General features: G+C 47.2%; 1 protein-coding gene across 4 annotated transcripts in view; it reads right to left on the reverse strand.

Annotated features, from left to right (window-relative positions):
• poe (E3 ubiquitin-protein ligase-like protein poe) overlaps nucleotides 1-22,800 on the reverse strand; it is a 549,114-nt gene that overhangs the window by 382,166 nt on the left and 144,148 nt on the right. For all 4 annotated transcript variants that reach the window (XM_075691124.1, XM_075691117.1, XM_075691109.1 and 1 more), the window contains one exon: nucleotides 5,700-5,835. In XM_075691124.1, coding sequence (XP_075547239.1) covers nucleotides 5,700-5,835 — 136 coding nt within the window. The remainder of the gene's footprint in view (nucleotides 1-5,699; nucleotides 5,836-22,800) is intronic.

Raw genomic sequence — 22,800 nt, forward strand, 5'->3', positions numbered from 1 at the left:
CTGAACTTTCGCCTGAATGCTTCCGCTGATAATCTATACTTTTTGAGCAGGGTCGCTTTGACTTCATCGAAGTCCTCTGCTTCTTTCCCCATGCGGGCGATAATATCAGCTACCTCACGTGGCAGTAACGTAAGCAAGCGTTGCGGCCACGTGTTTCTCGCGAATTTTGCCTTCTCACACGTGCGCTCAAACTGCACCAGAAAAAGACTTATGTCCCCTCCTACTGCGTAGGGTGCCATCAAGTCTGTCATTCTGCGCTCGCTTTCACGTGCCTCTGTGCTAGGTCTTTCAGAATTTTGAGCTTTCAAAAGCTCAATCTCTAGGCGCTTCATTTCGAGTGCGTCGCGTGCAACACGGTCGCGCTCTTTTTTTTCCTCTAGGCGCTTACGCTCTTCTTTTTCCTCAAGGCGCTTACGCTCTTCTTTTTCTTTAATGCTCTCGAGGCATTCCGTCAGTTCCTCGTCGTCTGCCCCGGTCGCTTCGATCGCCTCAATGATCTCCGGCTTTCTCTTTGATTCGGCAATTTGGAGGCCCAACTCTGGCGAAGCTCAACAATCCCGGCTTCTTTAGTGCCTTCAAGTTCATGGCTGCCCTTAGTGCTGCTAAACCTTCACTCTATACAACCTTGACGTACTCAAACTTCCGTCAACTGATTTAAAGAAAAATCACTGCTATGTACTTTCCAAAAAATACGTAAAAGCCAAGTGATATCTCAGTGAAGAAAAGCCGTGCACTCACCATATGCAGTCATGATCCGGACACCTTCCTTCCGAACGTTGTCGCCAGGACGAAGAGGCTACGATCTCGTAGTTGTCGTCCAAGTTGGGGTCTCCAGGATTCCGTATCCCACCGCTGCCACCAGTTTGTTGCGTACTCCAGAGTAGCGTACCGTACTGCTGCCGAGAAGTAGCGGCACCTGCTTAACGAAGCTTGACCGACATTACTTATTGGGTAGCGTGGCGTTATCGGCGGGCTGCAGGCATCCGGTAGATCATGGCGACCAAGCAGGGGCGAGACGATTTGCCAGTGCGAAACTTGCACGGTTTATTCAAAGGTAGTTGAAAGAAAATAAGAAAAGCATGAAGTATGAAGTCTCAAGTAAGAAGTATATCAAAGTACATTTCGGAGCCCCTTAAATAGCTCTCTAAAAGTGTGGGCGGGATCTTGCGTCCATCGATGACACGTGACAGGCACGGAGAGAGGGCCCCTCATCCTGCAGTACCAAACACGGAAAGGAGAGGTCGATCCTCTCAGCGACGAATCCGGTCGGGTGAACGACCCCTCCGGTGCACGTGGGCTCTTGTTCAGAGAAGGTCGGGTGAATGACTCCTCCGGTGCACGTGGGCTCCGGTGCATGGAAGGTCGGGTGAATGACCCCTCCGGTGCACGTGGGCTCTTGTTCAGAGAAGGTCGGGTGAATGACTCCTCCGGTGCACGTGGGCTCCGGTTCCGGGAAGGTCGGGTGAATGACCTGTCGCCACGTGGTGTCAGACGCCAACCCTAACACTCCTCATTCAGCGCAGTTCTGCAAACAGCTTAATCACTTGCGTTTGTCTTTGTTGGTTGCATCAAAATTGTTCCTCGCCACACTGTTTCTCAGCCTCATTTGACCAACAGTTTGTTTGACTCACGAAACGGAACGGAAGATGGCTGATGCGCCCATTGATCATTGGCAATACACAACATCACCGGTGAAAAAAAAGCCTAAGTGCTTCTAACCGATGAGGCGATCGTTGCGAATGTGCTTGCATCAGATAGTGACGGCGACGACGGCAGCGATGACGTGGCAGCGCAGGCTGCCTTAACATTGTCCTCACAGGAGGCCCGCAGATGATTCTGTCCCTCCAGGGCTTCGTTTTCATGAGGAACCTTCCGCTGTACTACATGGAGCCCCTGGATGCCTTGGAGAAGGATGTGGGCAAACTTTGCGTAAAGCATGCAAGGCTGATGGACATAGACGTTTTCTTGTGCAAGCCAGTAAGAAGTACGTGGCGAGATGCTTGTGGCGATGTAGACTCAGTGTTTCTTCTGGATTTCTCAAGCTGACAGGCTGCTGCAGCAGCCTTCTCGCAATTTTTAAAAGGCCCCTTTTGGGACCACCAATGCGATGCCTCGGCGGTGCTTGCATATCACTTGCCACCAGTGACCCCTCTTTGCAGTTGTTATAGCAGTGCCACTCTATAACGCCGAGAACCGCGGCTTGTTACATGCGATTGGAGTACCCAGGAAGCAGTTAAACGAGTGAACACAATCAGCAGCCGGGTGGATGAAGGTGGTGGGGAGGGGCACTGGCCTCCCACCATTATAGTTTTCTCACAACAGCTCTGCCATCCCCCTATTTTGATTCTTTTTCATGCAACCCAGTTATAACAATTATCGCTTACAACATGGAATTTTCGTGGCACTTGAATATTGTTATAAGTGGGTTCGACTGTACACGTCTGCGAGTGAACCTGCTATGTTTACATTTGTTAATATTTAAGGGCACCTTCTATTTTTGTGACCAGGATAAAATTAAGTCCAAATCGTTTTGTAATACTCACTGGGCCAAGTGATCATCGCATTTCCTGTATAAAACACAATTTTTCGGCTTCAATTTTGCTTTTCCGCTGCAAGGGCACTTGGGTTTACACTCTCAGGATTTTGGTTGCAAACCATTGTTCAGTGACTGCAAGGTTGTAGCTAAGCACAACAATAAGACTACACGCGAGATAATTGAAGCGGAAAAATTTCATCGCCCTGGGAAAAACTGCTTCAGTATGGCTTCATTGGGACTATCCTAAAAAGAACTTAGTTATCTTAACAGGGCGGGATTTTGTGAAAGTGGAGCGATAGATGTGTAGGCCATCAACATGTCTGTCTTGGGTATCACACGTATTATTTAGAATTTATCTCGCTATTGCAAATGCATGCATGCAAGTTTGTCTTGTCAATTGCACATGCATACTATTTTATTATGTATTTCATGTTACATCACATTCATGTATGTATATGCAGTAAAAGCCCGTTAATTCGAACCACAAGGGGAAGCCGCTTCAGTTCGAATTAACGAAAGTTCGAACTAACAAAAGTGAAAGAGAAGAACAGTACACTGTGATTTGGAAGCACTAGGGCATGTCAGAAATTTAATGCTTGAAAAAGTCCGTGATCGTAGTCTACCTTTTTTCCTTGAAGGCGACAGCTAGCACTTTTTGCTCTAACGAGCGAACATGGCAGAAGGCCTCCTCTTCACCTTCTTCAAAACTGAAGAAGCATTCAATCCAGCCATGACTTCCACAGCAAAGGGCTGCACTGGCGCTTCGTCTTCATCTTCCTCGTCACTACCATCGACAGGTTCAGCGCTTCTGACCGGAGAAATTATGTCATCTTTCAGCGCACCACACACCCCTGCACCCTTGTCCCCGTCGACATAGTCAACAAAGGAGATTTGCAAAGCCCGTGAGATTCGTGACATGCAAGAAGTCTCGGAGGTCAATGTAGAACGGAGAGGAGGCAGCCGCCGCTGTCTTTTGGCCGACACTGCGCCGGTTAGATTTTTCCCGATTTTGCCTTCTCTCGCTGTTCTCTCCGTTCCGGAGGCGACGCAGCCTTATGCGTAGGCAGTAGGCACGTTTCTCTGGCAGTGTGCCAGACTCAAGCCGCCAGAACTATGGCACGTAGTTCAAATTATCCGTGGCGGAACCTTCTCACGTTCGAATTAACGGGCTTTTTATGCATAGACTTCTGTGGAGCTTGGCCGGACCAAATCGTAGAGTTCGAATTATCCATAAATTCGAATTATTGAAGTTCGAATTAACAAGCTTTCACTGTAAACCACTTGATTTCTTACCATTAAAACCAGCTGAAAGTTTGCGCTTGTGTCTGTTGTTCCCCAGTCCTCGTTCCAAATGGTGCACAAATAACAATGATCATGAATTGTAACCAACTAGGCCAAACCAGTACCGTACTAGTTAGGGATATTGGCCTGTAGTTAATGACCTTGTCCCATAGCCCTGCTTTGTGAATGGGAACAATGTTACGAGTTTTCCAGTCCTGAGGCAGCTCACAGTCATTCAAGGACTTTGTGAATAGTAATGCTAAGTATTTAGAAAGGATGCCAGCACAGGTGTTGAGGATATAGTTTGAGATACCATCAGGGCCAGGCACAGATTTTGTTTAATTTTGTGAGAAGGCTCATAATCCCGTAGTCGTCGATAATAACGCTTGGCATGGAATTGAACTTGTTTAATCTATATAGGCAGGTCGGGGCAGCATTGAGCATAGAGCAACAAAAAACGGAAATAAAATAAACATTGAAGCAGTTTGCTTTTTCACTCTCGTTGCTTACAGTTACGTCCTGTTGTGTTAAAGTTGGAATCCCAACTTCATCTTTGCTGTTTGTTTTTACCAGTTTCCATAATTGTTTAGGGCTCTCTCTGATACATGACTCTAAGGTTTAAAAATAAACTGTTCTTTGCCACTGCAATTTTCGAGCTGATTGGACTACCAAACTATTTTAGATTGTCGACGATCAGTGGTTCTGGACTGTGTCTGAGATACTGGTTTAAGCATTTCTTTCCGTTTATAAGTGTTTTAATTTCAGTGATAAACCACGGTTTATTTCACCTTTGTTTATGGAAAAGAACCTTGTATGTAACGTGCAAGTCAATAGGCATTAAAATCTGCTTCAATATCGTGCATAGCTCAGATACAGTAGCCGTAGGACTAAGCATTGAGGGACTGTCAAAATGCCATTCAAGTGGATAAATTATTTCGAAGTAATCTTCTTCTTTTAACAAAAAAGCATTTCTAGGCCTTGGAACTGCTACATAGGGGTCTAGGACTTAATGATGCGACGACGCATTCGTGGTCGCTTATAGCAGGTACGGTATGAACGGAGTGTGGAAGTAGTGTTTCCACGACGACTTGGTAAATCGAACTGAAAGAGACTATAAATAGCAATGAGATCAAAAAGTGCATAGCATAGTGATGACTGTGAGGAAAGCATAGGTAACTTATTTGACCATTGCAATGCAGGTAAATTGGAATCACCACCTATTATGAAATAATCACTTGATATCTTCAATAAAATGCCTCAAAACATATGAAAAGTAGAACTAAATTATCATTGGGCAAACGATAAAATGACCCAATCGTGTAATGCTCATTTCCAAGAGCTATTTTACACCAGATGGATTTACACCCTGTATCACCAAAATCAACTAAAAAGCTAGTAATAGTTTGTTTTACAAGTAAAAACAAGCCTCCTCCTTGTGTATTTCCGTCGTTTCGATAGGAGGTGTACCCTGCAGGGAACACCTCTCAAGTGAGAATAGTGCTGTCCAACCTAGATACCATCCCGATTACATTGGAATCCAGGGAGGACAAAAGGGCTTTAAGTGTGTCATTCTTATTTTTCACACTACAGCAGTCACTAAGTGTTAACTGCCGTAGTGTTAATGCAATGATGCTTAACACTGCTGCTGTTCAATGACAATTAAAACATCCACACACACTGAAAGTACATAGCCATTACTTGAACAGCTTGCATAAGTTCTCAGATCCTCTGTCACATATTTAAAGTACGACAGCTTAATACATAAAAATAATTAAGTTGAGAAATACCAGAGTGCAGCAATTATGTTTATGTGCCTGCGGCTTAACACATATGCTAGTTTCAAGAAACTAAGTAATGGAAGGTAAGATTATAAAGTACATGCCTTCACTGTCGTCGACGTGTGAAGAAAGGATGGCCTTCTGCATGGTGTTGAGCACCAGGCGAAAGATGAGTACGCAAGCTGTGTCATTCTCACTCCTCAGGTCATCCTTGTCTTTCTGCTGTCTCAGCAAAAGAACCTGAGGGCATGCAAACAATATTTTGTATTGCCAAATTTTTCAAAATGCAAAGCACACCCTACCGTTGCCAGTAGCTATTGCATTCTGTTGAAACTGTGAAACAGATCGAATGTAAATGTAATTTATCATATGAATTGTAATATGTATGAAGGTGCCAATGCATCCGGTGCTGAGCGCGAAAGTGATCGTATCTTGTAAACCCAAAGACAAGGCAATCGATTGAGATTACTGCCCCTTTGTGCAAATCTACGTCCAGCGCCGACTCTGCATGCAATGCCTGTCAGGTAGCACCAAAACAAGCGTTCTTGAAGTGAGGGATGCGAATTCCTGGACAATCGCTTAATTACGGCTCGATGTGTGGCACTCCATGCTGCAATCGCCATCTCATGTGCCATACACAATTCTACATCGGCGGGATGTGCATTTCCTTCTTTTTGTTGCATTTTGCTCACCGAGTCGCACATTACGCACTGCATTACGTATGCAAAAACCATCACATGTAACATGCGTGCTGCTTCGAACTGGTGATGAACAAACAAGATGGCGGCCATGACGTGTTTCCAGCGTACGTGATCGCTTCCGGCGCTTGGTTGTTTTTGTAAATAAAAATGTCGGCGCCCACACAAGTGTAATGTGGTGGTATTTTATGCAATTTTAGTGCAAAGCAATCGCATTTGACTACATCGTGGAGCCTGCTAGCCTTGCGTGAGTAGGTAATATGCAGGGTTACGTTCCGGCAAATCACGATGATGCATGATTGTAGCACAGCGACATTTCATTGTCAAGAGGTACGAAATGCATTGACTCCTATGGTCATTCGCCAAGGATACGTAAATATTTCGCTGTCGCAAGAATTTCGTTGTCGCGGAATTTCGTTATTGTGGGTTTTGACTGTACAGATAATTTAATATATAAAATGTGCCTATCTGAAGCTTATCTGACACACCTCCACATGTCTCGGACACTTTCCAAAGATTGTTACATGCAGTAATTTACCCAGTTGCTTTTTCGAGATGGCGCAGAAAGCACGAATGTTTTTTTTTCGCACACAAATGTCCCAATTACTTGCACTGTAGAGTAGTCTGACGTACTGATCGCAACATTAACCCTAAAAGCCTGCCTCACCGAGACGCGAAACCACGGTGCACCTCGTGTGCCCTTGAGTGCTTGCTTCACTTTTTTTTCTTTTCTTTTTCCAAAAAATGTAGAAATGGGTGCACTGCGGGAAGCTAACCAGCCTGTATGGATATGCAAGGTACTAGGCTGAGCGTATGCCATTTAAATGGCCAATCCTCATACTGTACGTCGGCAATAAGGAATCCATGCAGACTGTTGTGTCTGGTCGAGTTTCAGTATCTGAATGCACTTCCTGTTGGAACCAGTAGTCCTCGTTTTACTCATGTCCTGACTGCCCCAAGTCTACCCATCTCTTCTTGTTTACCACTTAGCGTTCCAACGCCTCATGGTCCTTTTGTTCTTGGCCATTTCCTTCCAGCCGCTGCATCGACTGGCGACTGCGAACACTGCCCAGACACACTTAGATTTGAAAGTGGCTTTCAGCTTGTAGAATAGCTGTGTCCATTCCCATTCACATGAAATTGTAGAGACCGAAGAAAACACGTTCAGCTCAGACCGCAATGGTCCTTCCACGAAGTGCATCTGAGGCGTGCAGTGGTTTTGCTAAATCAAACACTTATGTAGAAATCCATCCAAACTGGAGTTGGGATTGCATTCAGTTCACCCGCCCATGTAAACATCAAGTGCTGTTCACGGAAAACAATGGCCTACAAGGCCGATCTCAGCATAAGCATTCCATTTCCAGTATGACATTCCATGCCCGGAGCTATACTCAATTGAAAGGAACGTCACCTACGCTTTCTTGTGGAACATGTATCGGACCAAGCAGTCATTCATATTCTTGAAGGAGAGGGACGATCTGCTCTTGCCGAGAACGGACGGTCACAGTTTGTACAATCAAGCCATCCATGTGCACAGCGAGCTTGCACACATACTGTGCTTTTCCCTCCATACATGTACTGCCCATCAGATTCAATGTCTTGTTGACAGTAACTGCCAATATAGTGACGTTTCAAATTCTTTGCATTAAATACTTCCAAAGGTGCAAGAAGTGATGCGTACCCGTATAAGAAGCAAAGTTGCAGAGGCACTGCACTCAGTGTTCAATACTACAGTTAAACCTCAATATAATGAAGTTAGTAAAATTGGCAATTTGCTTTGCTACCGTATTTACTTGCATAATGATCGCAACCCTGAATTTTGTTGTCAAAATTCGTTCTTTTTTTTCTTTGTCGTGTAATGATTGTACTCCGAACTTGCCGCAGCGATATGTCGTGTGCCAAGTCTAGCGAATGACGATTGCACTTAAAATCTGTTGAATGCTGTCAAATGCTGTCGAATGATATGTGAACGACTCTTCAAGACATACCAAGCATTCTACACGCACCAAACAGATTCTTAAGCAGATGCCCCATTTCATTCCTTTCATCACTTTCCGCAACTCCATGAAAAAAAGAAAGCTACCACTAAACTTGCCTTGGCTTTATAATGGTCGTGATCAACAACAAAAAAAGGCGCTTTTCGATTCCTCTCGTCTGCACTCATGGGCAAGCAACAAATCACGAGCGGCAACGATAGTAGCCACATTTACACTGATAAGCTTGAAGTGTACCTTATTCATACGCCGACGCTTGTAACACAGCTAAGATATTCGCCCACCTTAGCAGAAACATGCGATATTAGGATAGTAGTGAAGACAAATGCCGCAGTTTTTGCAGCATGCCCGTCATGTGTTTCTATGTCACTGACAGCTAAGCGAGCCCATCTCCATTTCTGTCCCCTCAAAGTGGAAATGGCTATGTTATTGCAGCAAACTTGCCGATATTAACGATATTATTCATTACTGATACAGAAGAAACTGTTTCAATGCACGTAATGTACTCACGAGAAGAAAAAAAATCTCGTTCAGCAAGTTCGACTTGCCCGCCGGCTGCCATTTTGTTTTCATGTCCCACATTGTCACAGCAACAGCCACCTGTTTGTTGACCTGTTGTCATCCCGCAGCAAATGGGGGATAAAAAAGAATTTTTTCTTTTCGCGGAAAATTTAACTCACGTAATGATCGCACCCCTGAATGTGCGTAAATTTTTTTTTACAAAAGAAGTGCGATTATGCGAGTAAATATGGTATAACAAAATTTTGTTGTATTGACATTCGACCTTTTATGCAAATAAGTAGACACCGATCGATTTTTCTTAGACGGAAATGGGCGCAGAGTTTTCCAAATTATCGGGCAATCGAAAAACGCAAATTTGAATGAGATAATTCATTTTTATAAATTTGGGAGTTGGTGACGAATGATGTGGTTTCATGCCACGTACGTCATCGATATCTTCTTGGCACTACAAATTAAGCGAAGCCAGCAGCTGGTAGCGTCGCCTGCACTGGGACGAGGGGAGATGCGCATGAACGCCAGTGTTCGGACAGGTGGCGCATCTGCTCCATCGATTTTCGACACGAACCACATCCCATCAAGCTGGACCCCAAAAATTTTGGTGCCACTGACTTCACACAGGTGGGCAAATTTTTTGCCTTTCTACATCAATTTGAAGATATCTGCATGCTGCTGCGGAGTGAACCCTAATGAGAGCCAAGCTCGGCGCCAGGGATTCCCCGAATACGGTGGCCGAGAAGATCATCGGCTATGACCCATCGTCCATGAATTGGACAGAAATTGAGCTTAAGACCCCAGGCAAGGACTCTATGCCCATCGAAAATGAGTGCCTACAAGCTTTTGTTCGCCTGTGGCAACAGAAGCAGCAAGCCAACGTGGAAGCCAAAGAGGACGCCACTGTGACACTCCGGACGTCAACCGTGGGGATTTCTCTCTTTGCCAGGAATCTCAGTCGCGCTAGTTCTGCGCCGCCTCTATACACAAAGATGGCAAGCAACTGGCGTCTGTAACAGATGCCTTGACTACGATCTGAGGACTTCATTGTGGTACTTATGATGATGAAGATGATGTATGGGGTTTTATGGCGCAAGGGCCAGGTATGACCAAAGAGCGCCATATCTGTGGTAGTGGGTTCGCAGTGTAATTATGATTACTATGAAATTGGTGTGACGTGGCTGTAAAGGGGCCTTAAAATATACGCTCTAAAGTGCATAAAATCTGTATAATAAAATTATGGCGATGACGTATGACTTGTACTATGAACATTTAGATGCATTTAAAAAGAATGATACGATAGGTAAAATATATCTGATTATAAGAATTCCTAGAGCACTACTGCCTCCTTAGAGCCCTTGAAACACAAGGGCCTGGAGGCATGTGCTATGCAAAACAATTATCGCAGCGACATCCTCTAAAGTGAGGAAGCGCTACGAATGCATGGGACTAATAACATGTAAGACCACATCTCTTAGAAAACCTAGGACTGTGTCTGTATTAAAAAACGGTTCTGGACCGAGGAACATTACAGGGTGAAGAGGAATGTGCTGCCTGTATGCTAAGGAAAAATGACTCATTCTTTCAGATTTGGCTTCCCAACACTCCAGAAGGACGTGGAGCACGGTCAGCCTCTCCCCGCATCTACCACAGGTTGGAGGTTCACTTCCAGTAAGCAGATAATTATGGGTGCAAAATGTGTGTCCTATTCTGAGGCGACAGAATAGGACATCTGCTCGCCGAGATCTCGTTGGGGAGGGCCAAAAACCTAACTGGGGCTTTATAACGTGCAGTTTGTTATTTGTTTGCGCGTCCCACGTGCACTGCCAGTGATTTTGCAGTTTATTTCGTAGGAAAGGCCTCAGATCTGTGGCAGGCATATCAGCGGTAGGGTTAACAGCTTGCGATGTGATTGATGTGGCCATCTTGTCCGCGAGAACATTACCTTCGATTCCTCTATGGCCAGGGACCCAGCATATTATGATATTCTGGTTAGATGAGTACGCTTTACACAATACTGAATACAGTTCATTGAATACGGGATTTTTATGTTTGTAGTGTGACATTAAGGCCTTCACGACGCTTAGAGAGTCTGTATAGATCGCTGCTTTTGGAAGTTTTGATCTTCTTATATGCTTCACAGCAGAGAGTAATGCGTAGGCCTCTGCCGTAAAGATGCTTGTTTCCGGATGCAGTACATCGGATTCAGAGAAGGATGGGCCGACGGCTGCATAGGATACCCCGGCATTTGACTTCGAAGCGTCTGTGTAGAACTCTGCGCAGGAGCGTTTGTACTGAAGTTCTAGGAAATGCATTCTGATTTTGGCCTCAGGAGCGTGCTTTGTAACTTTTATAAAGGATATCTCACATTGTATCACCTGCCAAGGAGGTAAGAGCTTGGTTAGGTGCATTAAGCAATGCTTGAGGAGTGGGATATGCATTTCATCGCTAAGCTCCTTCACACGCAGCGAGAAAGGCTGTCTTATGGAGGGACGATTACTGAAAAGTGTAGCGCATGTCATATCGGTAACGGTATCAAAACATGGATGTTCAGGATTAGAGCGTACTTTAAGGAGATATATAAAGCTGATGTATGATCTTTGTAGGTGGAGAGACCATTCATTCGATTTGGCATATAAGCTTTCAATCAGGCTTGCTCTGAAAGCGCCCGTGGCTAAACGGATACCTAGATGGTGACCAGGGTCTAGCATCTTTAGCGCGCTCGGGGCGGCAGAATGATAGATCACCGCACCATAATCTATTCGTGACCGAATCAGGCTCTTATAGAGATTCATTAGACACTTTCTGTCACTACCCCACGTAGTCTGCGATAGAAGTTTCATTAGGTTCATTGTTTTCAGACATTTTTCCTTAAGATGTTTAATGTGTGGGATGAAAGTGAGTCTATTGTCAAGTATAACACCCAGAAATTTGTGTTCTTTGTTTACAGGTATCTGTTGTCCACACAGTTCTAAGCAAGGATCCGGAACCAGGCCTCTCTTTCTTGTAAACAGAACACAAGAACTCTTGTGAGGATTGATTTTAAATCCATTTTTCTCTGCCCACTGTGACACCTTGTTCAAACCATGCTGTACCTGTCTCTCGCAGACTGTGAGGTTGCAGGATTTGAAACCTATTTGTATATCGTCTACGTAGACGGAATAGTAAATAGCTGGTGGTAAAGATGCACGAAGCGTGTTCATCTTTACGACAAAGAGCGTGCAGCTAAGTACGCCACCCTGGGGTACCCCAGTTTCCTGTATGAATGTACGCGACAGTGCAGGACCAATTTTCACTCGAAATGTACGGTTCCCTAGGTAGCTCTCTATAATATTTAACATATTGCCGCGGATACCTAGCGCGGAAAGATCGCGCAGGATTCCGTACCGCCAGGTTGTGTCGTACGCTTTTTCCATATCCAGAAATACAGATAAGAAAGATTGCTTGTGCCCGAAGGCATCGCGAATGCTTGCTTCGATGTGCACAAGATGGTCGGCTGTAGATCGCCCTTCCCGAAAACCACATTGAAATGGGTCAAGCATTTTACTGGACTCTATGAGATGTACAAGATGGCGATTGATCATTTTTTCAAAGAGCTTACAGAGGCAGCTCGTAAGCGCTATAGGACGGTAGCTGGTAAGCAATGAAGTGTCTTTACCATGCTTAAAACAGGGATTACAATAGCCTCCTTCCATTTTGATGGAAGATAACCAGCAGCCCAGATATTATTGAGAAGTGTTAGTACCGTGGTTTGTGCGTTGGAGTGTAGGTGCTTAATCATATCATACATGATTCTATCGGGGCCCGGTGCAGAGCTCCGACATGCTGATAAGGAAGCTTTTAAGTTCAGCAATGGTAAAAGGGCGATTATAAAGATCATTTGGCGTGCATTTCCGATTCAGAGGCTTGAGTTCTTCTATAGCTTTATATTTAACAAAGTTCTCCGAATAGTGAGTGGAGCTAGACAAGCGCTCGAAGTGTTCACCCAGAACATCAGCCTGGTCTTGCAGGGTATCGCCTTGTGTGTTTACCAAAGGGAGGGAGTATGTTTGTCGCCCTCTTATGCTATTTACCTTGTTCCAGACTTTGGCCTCATCTGTATACGTGTTGATACCCGATAAAAACTTCTGTCAACTCTCTCTTCTGGCATGTCGGCGCGTTCTCCTGCCTTCGGATTTTGCTTTTTTAAAGTTAATAAGATTTTCCGCAGTGGGAGAGGCGCGTAGCAACCCCCACGCTTTGTCTTGTTTCTTACGAGCGATCCTACAATCGTCGTTCCACCACGGGACACGCCGTTTACATGCCAACCCATTTACTTGCGATATGCATTTATATGCGGCATCTATTATGAAGGCTGTAAAAAACTCCACTGCAGCATCAATTCCTAGCGAAGACATGTCAGCCCATGAGATACTAGTAAGAGATCGAAATTTCTCCCAGTCAGCTGTCTCAATCTTCCACCTAGGAGCGTGTGGTGGATATTCGTTTTCTTTAGGTGATCTTAGCAGTATAGGGAAGTGGTCGCTGCCGTAAGGGTTGTCGGTAACTTCCCATTCAAGTTCAGGCAGTACAGACGGGGAGACTCTGCTAAGGTCTATGGAAGAATAGGTTCTGTTTGCAAGAGAGTAATATGTGTGTTCCTTTTTATTCAACAGACAAGCACCAGAAAAAAGAAGGAACTGTTCGACAATACATCCTCGCGCATCTATACGAGGGTCACCCCACAGGTAGTTATGTGAATTGAAATCGCCAAGAACAACATAGGGTTCTAGCAATTCATCAATAAAGGAGTGAAATTCATGTTTGCTTAGTTTATAATGTGGGGGTATATAAAGTGAGCAAATAGTGATAAGTTTGTTTAGCAGAATAACTCGAACCGCCACTGCCTCAAGGGCCGTTCGTAGCTGCAAACATTGACAGGCTATGCTTTTTTGAATTATAATTGCAACACCGCCCGATGATGCGAGAGCATCATCACGATCTTTGCGAAAAGTAACGTGCTGTCGAAGAAAATTTGTGTGTTTTGGTTTTAAGTGTGTTTCCTGTAAACACAGCACTTTTGGATTGTGTTTATGGATGAGTTCTTGCACATCATCAAGGTTCCTTAGAAGACCTCTGACATTCCATTGTATGATTTGCGTATCCATATTTAAAGAAAATTGGTGCTGTGTTTACGGAAATGGAAGTGATGTCTTAGGTTACAGAGCTCTTTCGAGGCCCTGTAACGGGGGTTCTGCCCTTTCTGGAGCGTTCGAGGGAGCCTCGCCGCTCCTTAGGCGTTTGGTGCGCCTTGAGGACAGGTGTAGTGTTCATTGCCTCTAGCGAGGCGCCGGACACGTGCTCTTGAGAGCGAGAAGTTTTCCAAGTGAGTCCTGCCTCGGAAGGCAAGACCCTTGCGCCCACCAGCCCGGAGGTCGATGGGGCACCCTGCGGGATTTGGCTGCGCCGGCTGTTGCCAGCGCTGGGAGGGGCCGGGGAGGTTGGGGCAGCCTCGGCTGCGCCCACCTTCGGGGTCGATGGTCCCCCCTGCTGTGTTGACGGAGCAGCGCTAGCTGCAACCGCCGCGGGGGCAGATGGCGTAACTGCCGACTCACTGCTTGTGGGTCGGAAAGCCGCCGGAGGCCGTTGTGACGCTGCCCCCTTACGCGCCACATCGGCAAAGCTGCTCTTAGACAGGTATGACACCCGCCTACGTGCCTCCTTGAAAGATATGTTTTCTTTGACTTTGATTGTAACAATCTCTTTTTCTCTTTTCCAGGACGGGCAGGCGCGTGAGTATGCGGCATGCTCGCCATCACAGTTGACACAATGTGGAGTGTTCTGGCACGTTTCGGAGGAGTGTTCATTGTCACTGCACTTGGCACAAGTCAGCCGGCCTCGACAGTTCTGTGAACTGTGGCCGAAACGTTGGCACTTAAAGCATCTGAGAGGATTGGGAACGTATGGCCGAACACAAAGTTTGATATAACCAGCCTCAATGGACTCTGGAAGGACACTTGAGCCGAAAGTGAGTATCAGGTGTTTCGTCTTGATCTCTTTTCCACCTCGCCTCATCTTAATTCGTTTAACATAACATTCTGGTCACTGAAGCCCTCCAAGAGTTCAGCCTCAGTGAGCTCCATCAAGTCATCGTCAGAGACAACACCACGGGTGGTGTTCATCGTGCGGTGCGGTGTTATAATTATTTGGGTTTCCCCAAATGACACTAGTGTTGACAATTTTTCATATTGTTTTTGATCGCGGAGCTCCAAGAGGAGATCACCGCTTACCATCCTCGACGCCTTATATCCAGGACCAAAGGCTTCAGTCAATGACTTCGAAACAAGGAAGGGTGAGATAGTTCTTACTGGTTTATCTGGTTTTGCAGAATGGATGACATGGAAACGCGGGAACGATTCTTTTTGGCGGCCAAAAAATTGGAAGACTTTGTCGGTGCGCCCTCTTTTCTGAGGGCGATCAGGTAGTGGAGGGAAGGAAGTAGCCATGTGTGGACGTGTATTTTTCGGCAGCAACGCCAGCCACCCACCATGGAGTCCAACAAGGGGACGCTGCAGGGCCTGAAAAACAGGGCCTGCAAACCCCAGCTGTACGTTGCCACTATAACCCAATATGACATAACCAAGGTTGGCTACTCACACAAGGTTAACCCTCGCTGCCAGGAAGGTCGGAAGTAATAAAGAAATGAGAAGGAGACAGGAAAGGTGGAAAGTAAGGGAAAGGCGAAGGTAATAGGGAGAGAGAGACAGGAAAAGGCAACTACAGATTTCCCCCAAGTGGGTCAGTCCGGGGGTGCCGTCTACGTGAAGCAGAGGCCAAAGAGGTGTGTTGCCTCCGCCGGGGGGCCTTAAAGGTCCGAACACCCGGCATCGGCTCAACCCCCAGGATCCCCCTTTCCCCGGACACGGCTAAGCCGCGCACGGCTACACGCGGGAGGGTCCAATCCTCGTGTGCTCGGGTTCGTGGTGTCGCAACACACCAAACGCCTGCTGATGCAGACGCCCCTGCGGGGATTGTGGTACTTAAGCCCAAAGGGATCCTGAACCTGAAGATGGCATTCCAACATGGTGATGTAGAATCAGCAGTGGCCCAGTACGTGGGCGAAGTGGCGGCTGGTGACCTGAACATTCGGCCCATATGGGACCAAAACGTGATGGTGTGCGGGACTCAAACAATGTTGGCGGCGTGCTACCGCTGTGGCATGATGGGGCACTGGTTGGACAACTGCCCTCACCCGGAGGAAGCACCCGGAGGAATGTAGATGCAGATATTACGGACAGCAAGTGCACCGAATGTGCACCGTCCTGTTTGATCTGAGGAGAGGCCCATCCCGCCGGCTCCGCAGAATGCATGGGGAAATTCTGGAAGCTGCAGTGACCGGGTCAACACACCAGGCAGGAGGTGTTACATCATCAGCAAGACGTCAGCAGCAGCAGCAGCTAGCACAGAAGAAGCAAGCCCAGTCTGGGGCCAAGTCGAAGTCGCCAATCTTTAAAGCCGGAGATTTCCCTCCTCTGGGCAACTCTCCAACACAGGCAAGCAGCTGGGCCGGAGTCACCTCACAGTCCTTTCCCTCTTCTCCCTCCCCTCCATTGAACATAAAATGTACAAGGAGCTCGAAAAGCTCAGGAAGCAAAACAAACAGATTACACTGAAAATTAGCACACTCAAAAACGCTAGGGCAGATTCGCCGATAACAGTGGACCCATGGATAAAGGTGAGGATTCAGCATCCGTGTGCTCGGGCAGTATGCTAACATCAGCCCAGCTCGACCTTGAAAGTAACATAGAAGCTCGACTCTCAAATTTGGAACAGCCGAAGGCGCCATTTGCTGAGCAGATGGCGCAACTCCAAAACTTGATCAACCAGACGGTACAGTCCGCTATACAACTCCAAACAGCATATCATTGCCACGGTTACGCAACAGGTAACTCAGAATATTAAGACATGGATACAGAATAACCCTCGCCTTTTTTGCCACTCCAGCCTCCTGTGTGAGGTTGGGCATCCTACCGAATTCCCCCGCACAACAGAGGATGATGAGCATGAAGCGTTTGCAGACTCGCTCAATACCATGCGGGTACCGGTATAGTTCTCTTAGCGAGTCTGCCACACCTAAAAAAACAAATTAATCATGGCTAGAGACGGGCAAAGAAAGTATAAAAAGTCCGAACCTATCTTCATAATACAGTGAAATTGTAGAGGCTTTAGGGATAGGCATAAATGAGCCCACTTGCGCCCCTACCTTGAAACTCTGGAATATCCTGTTGCTGTGGTTGCTCTAAAGGAACCTGGCACCCAAGCCAAAATTTGGGGATATAACACTGTGCAGGGTGTATCGTACACGGCACAGGAGGTTGACCTCGACCTGAACATAGATTACTGTTACACCATGGTGTCCATATTACCCAAGCGCAGAACAGACCCAGTGGTATACGTGCTTGATATCTAGTGCCCCTCTGAAACACACAATTTTACCTTCGCGAACATCTTCAGCAGGGCACAGACTGAAAACGGCTGGACATAACCCCCTTGTGATCGTCGGGGACTTCATTGTCTCGTGCGGGTTGTGGGAATACGAGAGAGAAGAGGTGAGGGGATGCAGAACTTATGTCCACCCTGAGAATCATTTTACATATAGACCCAGCCTACCCCACTTGCACTGGAAACTCAGTCACCAGGGGCGCGTGTCCCAACTTGACCATGACTAAACATACAACACGTTGAATAGACCAACATGAATGACACATTAGGAAGTGACCACTGCATCATCAATACCGTAGTGCATACCAAACCTTTAAAACGACCAATCACACAGGCCAAACTTCCCAACTGGCATGCTTTTTGCATGTCCACTTTCCCCAGCAACCTCTTTTCCCAGGCGTTCTCAGCCCCAGCACAGGACATTACTGCCACCCTATGCTCTCATGAGAAACACATGAACACAACAGAAGACATGCCGGCAGTGGACAACCACCTTCTCCACCTTTGGGAGGCCCGCAGGGGTCTCACAAAACGATGGAAAAGGCAGAAACATCACCGAACCATTTGCAAATGAATTCAAGACATTACACAAAAAGCGGCAGAGTACGCCTCGCACCTTGCAGACTCCAATTGGGTCGACAGATGTAAGATGGCCGCAAGACAAATATCACAGAAAAATACATGGCGACTTTTCCGCAGTCTGGTTGACCCCACACAAACACAGAGGGAAACAACTAATTCCACAGAGCTCTTCATAACTTCCAAGGGACCGCAACACAGCTAGCGGAGACACTTAGGGACAAGTATCTCTGCCAACAGCAGGACCCGCGTGGCCCGGAGTATCTCTATGCGGGCAAGGCAAATCTGGAGCTGGATGCATTATTCCAGCTGCATGATCTCAAAGCAGCTTTTGCAAAAATTAAGAGAGGCACAGCCCCTGGCCTGGTAGGGACCGCATCATGGTCAAACTTTTGGCCAACCTACCAGATGCTGTGTACATACACCTCCTCGAATACATCACCTCTATCTAACAAGGGGAAACTCCCCTTTCAATAAAGTGGAAAACGGCCCTTGTCACCTTCATCCTAAAATCAGGCAAACTCATCAATACGGACAATCTCAGGCCTATATCATTGACTTCATGCATGGGGAAACTGATGGAGAAAATGGTATGGGATCGCCTATCGGAGTACCTGGAAAACAAGGAGGACTTCGCAGCCACAATGTTTGGCTTCAGAATGCACGAATCGGCACAGGATGTCCTATTGCACTTGCAAAGGGAGGTCCTTGAACCCACAGCCATGCCTCACAATGACCGAGTAATACTTGCTCTCGATCTCAAAGGGGCTTTTGACAATGTGAACCAGTGTCACATTGGAACACCTCAGTACCACAAACTGTGGCACCAATACCTTCAATTACATCAAAGATCAGCACTAATTAGTTTGCAAACCGAAGAATACGGACCCTATCACATGGGTACAAGGGGCACACCACAAGGGGTGGTACTGTCGCCCCTGCTATTTAACATAGCGATGATGCACCTCCCCACTCAACCGGTGAATGTCAGAGGGGTACAGCATGTGTTGTATGCCAACATCACCATCTGGGCAACGGAGGGAAATCTGGGCCATATGGAGGAAAGCCTCCAGGCAGCAGCTAGCGTGGTGGATGCATATGCTACATGCTGTAGCGTCCAATGTGCACCCACCAAATCAGAGTTTGTCCACATTAGGACATCGCCTAAAGATAACACAAAGACCTCCTTATCCCTATATGCTGGACATATCAAAGAGGCACTGGAGATACGAATTCTAGGATTGTACATCCATCAACAATTGTGAGTGGACACAACACTGGACAAACTACGCAAGATTGGAGACCAGGTGGACCGTATGGTGTGCCGCGTCTCCAACAAGAAGGGGGGCTTACGGAGCAAAGATGCCTTACGATTTGCACATGCTTTCGTCATTAGTAGAATACCCTACTTGGTGCCCTACCTTCACTTGTGCAAACATGAAAACGACAAGATAGATGTCACAATATGAAAACTGATAAAGCAAACACTTGACCTTACATAAGCCACCTCAAACACTCCCTTACGGCACTAGGGGTAGTCAACAAGTACCAGGAATTCAAGGAAGCTCACCTTACAAATCAGTACACACGACTAGCCCAAACATGCTGTGGACAGGCACTGCTTGACAGGCTACATATACAACATGACGTACATACACAGGACAGAGTGCAGGTACCTGAACTATGGCGCCGCACCACATTAGTTCCCCCTCTCCCCATGAAAATGGATAAAGAAGAACATGGGGCCGACTACCAGCGTGGACGCGTGCCCTCGAGTGCAATTATGGAAGACAAGACGGTGTATACAGTCAAACCCATTTATAATAATATTCAGGTGCCACGAAAATTCCATTCTTATAACCGATAATTTTTATAACCGGGTTGCATGAAAAAATCAAAATAGGGGGATGACAGAGCTGCTGTGAGAAAACTATAATGGCAGGGAGGCCAGTGCCTCTCCCCACCACAATTACTTCACCCAGCTGCTGATTGTGTTCACTCGTTTAACTGCTTCCCGGGCGCTCCGATCGTGAGTAACAAGCCGTGGTTGTTGGCGTTAAAGAATGGCACTGCTATAACAACTGGTCACGGGTGATAAGTGATATGCAAGCACCGCCGAAGCATCACATTGGTGGCCTCAAAAGAGGCTTCTTTAAATGGCAAGAAGGCTGCTGCGGCAGCCTGTCAGCTTGAGAAATCCAGAAGAAACACTGAGGCGAGATCGCCACAAGCATCTTGCCACATACTTCTCACTGGCTTTCACGAAAAAACCCCAAGACCGTCAGCCTTGCATGCTTTACGTAAAGCTTGCCGACATCCTTCTCCAAGGCATCCAGGTGCTCCATGTAGTGCAGCGGAAGGTTCTTTGCGAGAACGAAGCCCCGGAGTGACAGAATCATCTGTTGGGCCTCCTGTGAGGATAATGTTGAGGCAGTCTACCCTACTGCGCCATCGCTGCCGTCGCTATCACATGCAAGCACGTTCGCGACGGTCACCTCATCAGGCAGCCTGCCCTACCGCGTCATCGCTGCCGTCGCTATCTAATGGAAGCATGGCCGTGATGATTGCCTGATCGGCTAGAAGCATGTAGTTTCCAAATCTACAGCCGTATGCCTTCTTTTCACCGGCAACGTCGTGCATTACCAATGATCAGCGGGCGGATCAGCCATCTTCCATTTCAGCGGCGAGAAACTGCATGGCCAGGAACATTTTCGACACAAACAACGAAGACCAGCGTGAGCGATTAAGCTGTTTGGAGAACTGAGCTGAATGAGGAGCCAGCGAGCAACCTGCGAGCTGCGCAGATGGCATGGTCCATTCGTGTTTCGGAGGGTGGGGCGTTGCAGAGCTGTAGGCGCAGCCGAGCTGTGTGCGCAACCCATTCATGTTCGGAGGGGGGGAAGGGCGACGGGAGAGAGGCGCGCAGAGATGGCTAGAAAATGAGCGTGTGGTGGCTGTTGGAGCAGCGCCCCATCGTGCAGTGGCTTGAATTTCTCGTTTTCTTTTCAAGGATTTCGCATTTCACTATCTTTCAGCTCGGACACCCAGCAGCCAAACTTCATCGTTATAACCGATAATGTGGCATCGGGGCATTGTAGTAAGCGGGCTGTTTCACCATGGAAAACATACAAAAGTTGATGGCGCAGCAGCTTCTCATTGTTATAACTGATATATTGTTAAAACCGGTATCGTTATAAGTGGGTTTGACTGTACTACAATGGCATTGCTGGCCCAAACCGCAGGGTGTGGTGCACGGCTGCAGTAGTTCACCAACAACGACGGGTGGATGGGCTCACCTTCAGAGCTCCTGGGCCCAACACAGGCAGAGGAAGTGGCCACTGCCATGGCTGTTTCTAACCCTTCTTCCAAACATATGATTGTGGACTCGAGAGGGATGTGCCGTAACTAAGCAGCCAGATGGATCACACCTCTGACAGAAAGAATATTGTTACGGTGAAGGGAAGGAAGAAGTTGGATTGGACGAGAGGAAGACGAAGTCTGGCAGTTGCCTGAACGCCATTAGCCTCAGTTGTAAATATACATTATTTTACACTCCTGGGCCTGCTTTCTTCCTGCAACATTTTGGTGGAAGGTGCGGGGTACAATCACGGAACTTCGCAGAAGACGTCACCTACCTGCCGCCACAATGGCAAATCAACCGACACAAGCGACAACGCCTCAGCAGCCCGTGCCAACGGTCATCCTCACTCATCCGCGGGACCCAGGGACATTTTGTGGCATGGACAACGCCAACGTCAAGGACTGGCTTACAATGTACGAGCGAGTGTGCGACAACAACAGGTGGGATCCAACAATGATGCTAGCAAACGTGATATTTTATTTAAGAGGAACTGCGAAGCAATGGTACGACACACACGAAGCTGACCTAACGAGCTGGGATGTCTGCAAAGAAAAAATGCGAGACCTGTTTGGCAGACCTGTTGGTCGTCAGCTGGCAGCAAAAAAAGAACTTGCATGCCGCACTCAGACGTCCACAGAAACCTATGTCATGTATATACAGGATGTGCTGGCCCTCTGTTGCAAGGCTGATGACAACATGACCGAGGCAGACAAGATTGGTCACATACTGAAAGGTATTGCAGACGATGCCTTCAATCTCCTGATGTGTAAGGATTGTGCCACTGTGGATGCAATTGTAAAGGAGTGCCGGCGCTTCGAACAAGCGAAGGGCCGCCGCGTCACTTAAGCTTTCGACCGATTGCCAGATACCACCGCGACATCTTCTTACGAAGACCCGCTGCGGTTCGTTCAGCCCACAGGACCGGAAGATATCGCGTGCATCATTCGCCGTGAGCTTGAGGCCATGGTTCGGGCTCCAGTTCATCCCGACTGTCGGGAAAGCGTGCCTGCTATCTTCCTTATACAAGCAGTCGTTCGGGAGGAAATACCAAGTTTGGGCATTCCATCTCTCTGCTCAGTCCGCCATACAAACACCTACCAGATTTCTCCGGCTGCTCACTCCCAGACGCAAAGCTTTCCGTCACTCCGTCACAACCCAGCTGACTGGCGCACAGCGGATGATAAACCCATCTGCTTTAATTGTTTTGGTATTGGACACATTGCCCATCATTGCCGCAATCACTGGTCGTCGCCTCCTCGGTGGTCGTCTCCGAGTCACTACCGCCAAGTACCAGACAATCGCACTTTCTCGCCCTATACGCCAACTAGGAACATCAACGCCGACAGTGCTCCACCAAGATCTAGCCGCTCCCCGTCTCCTCTCGTTCACCGCTCTTCGTCCCCTTCTCCAACTGGTCACTTCGCTTCGGGAAACTAGGCGGTACAGCTCCCGGAGGTGAAGCTGCAACTACGACCCGGCCCACAAATCCTCTGTTGACCCTGCCTACATGTGGAAACCTACTGGACATTGAAGTTGACGGCGTTCCTGTTAGATCTCTCGTTGATACAGGAGCGCAGCT

Source organism: Dermacentor variabilis, chromosome 1 (genome assembly GCF_050947875.1).
Source record: "Dermacentor variabilis isolate Ectoservices chromosome 1, ASM5094787v1, whole genome shotgun sequence".
Taxonomy (NCBI): Eukaryota; Metazoa; Arthropoda; class Arachnida; order Ixodida; family Ixodidae; genus Dermacentor; species Dermacentor variabilis.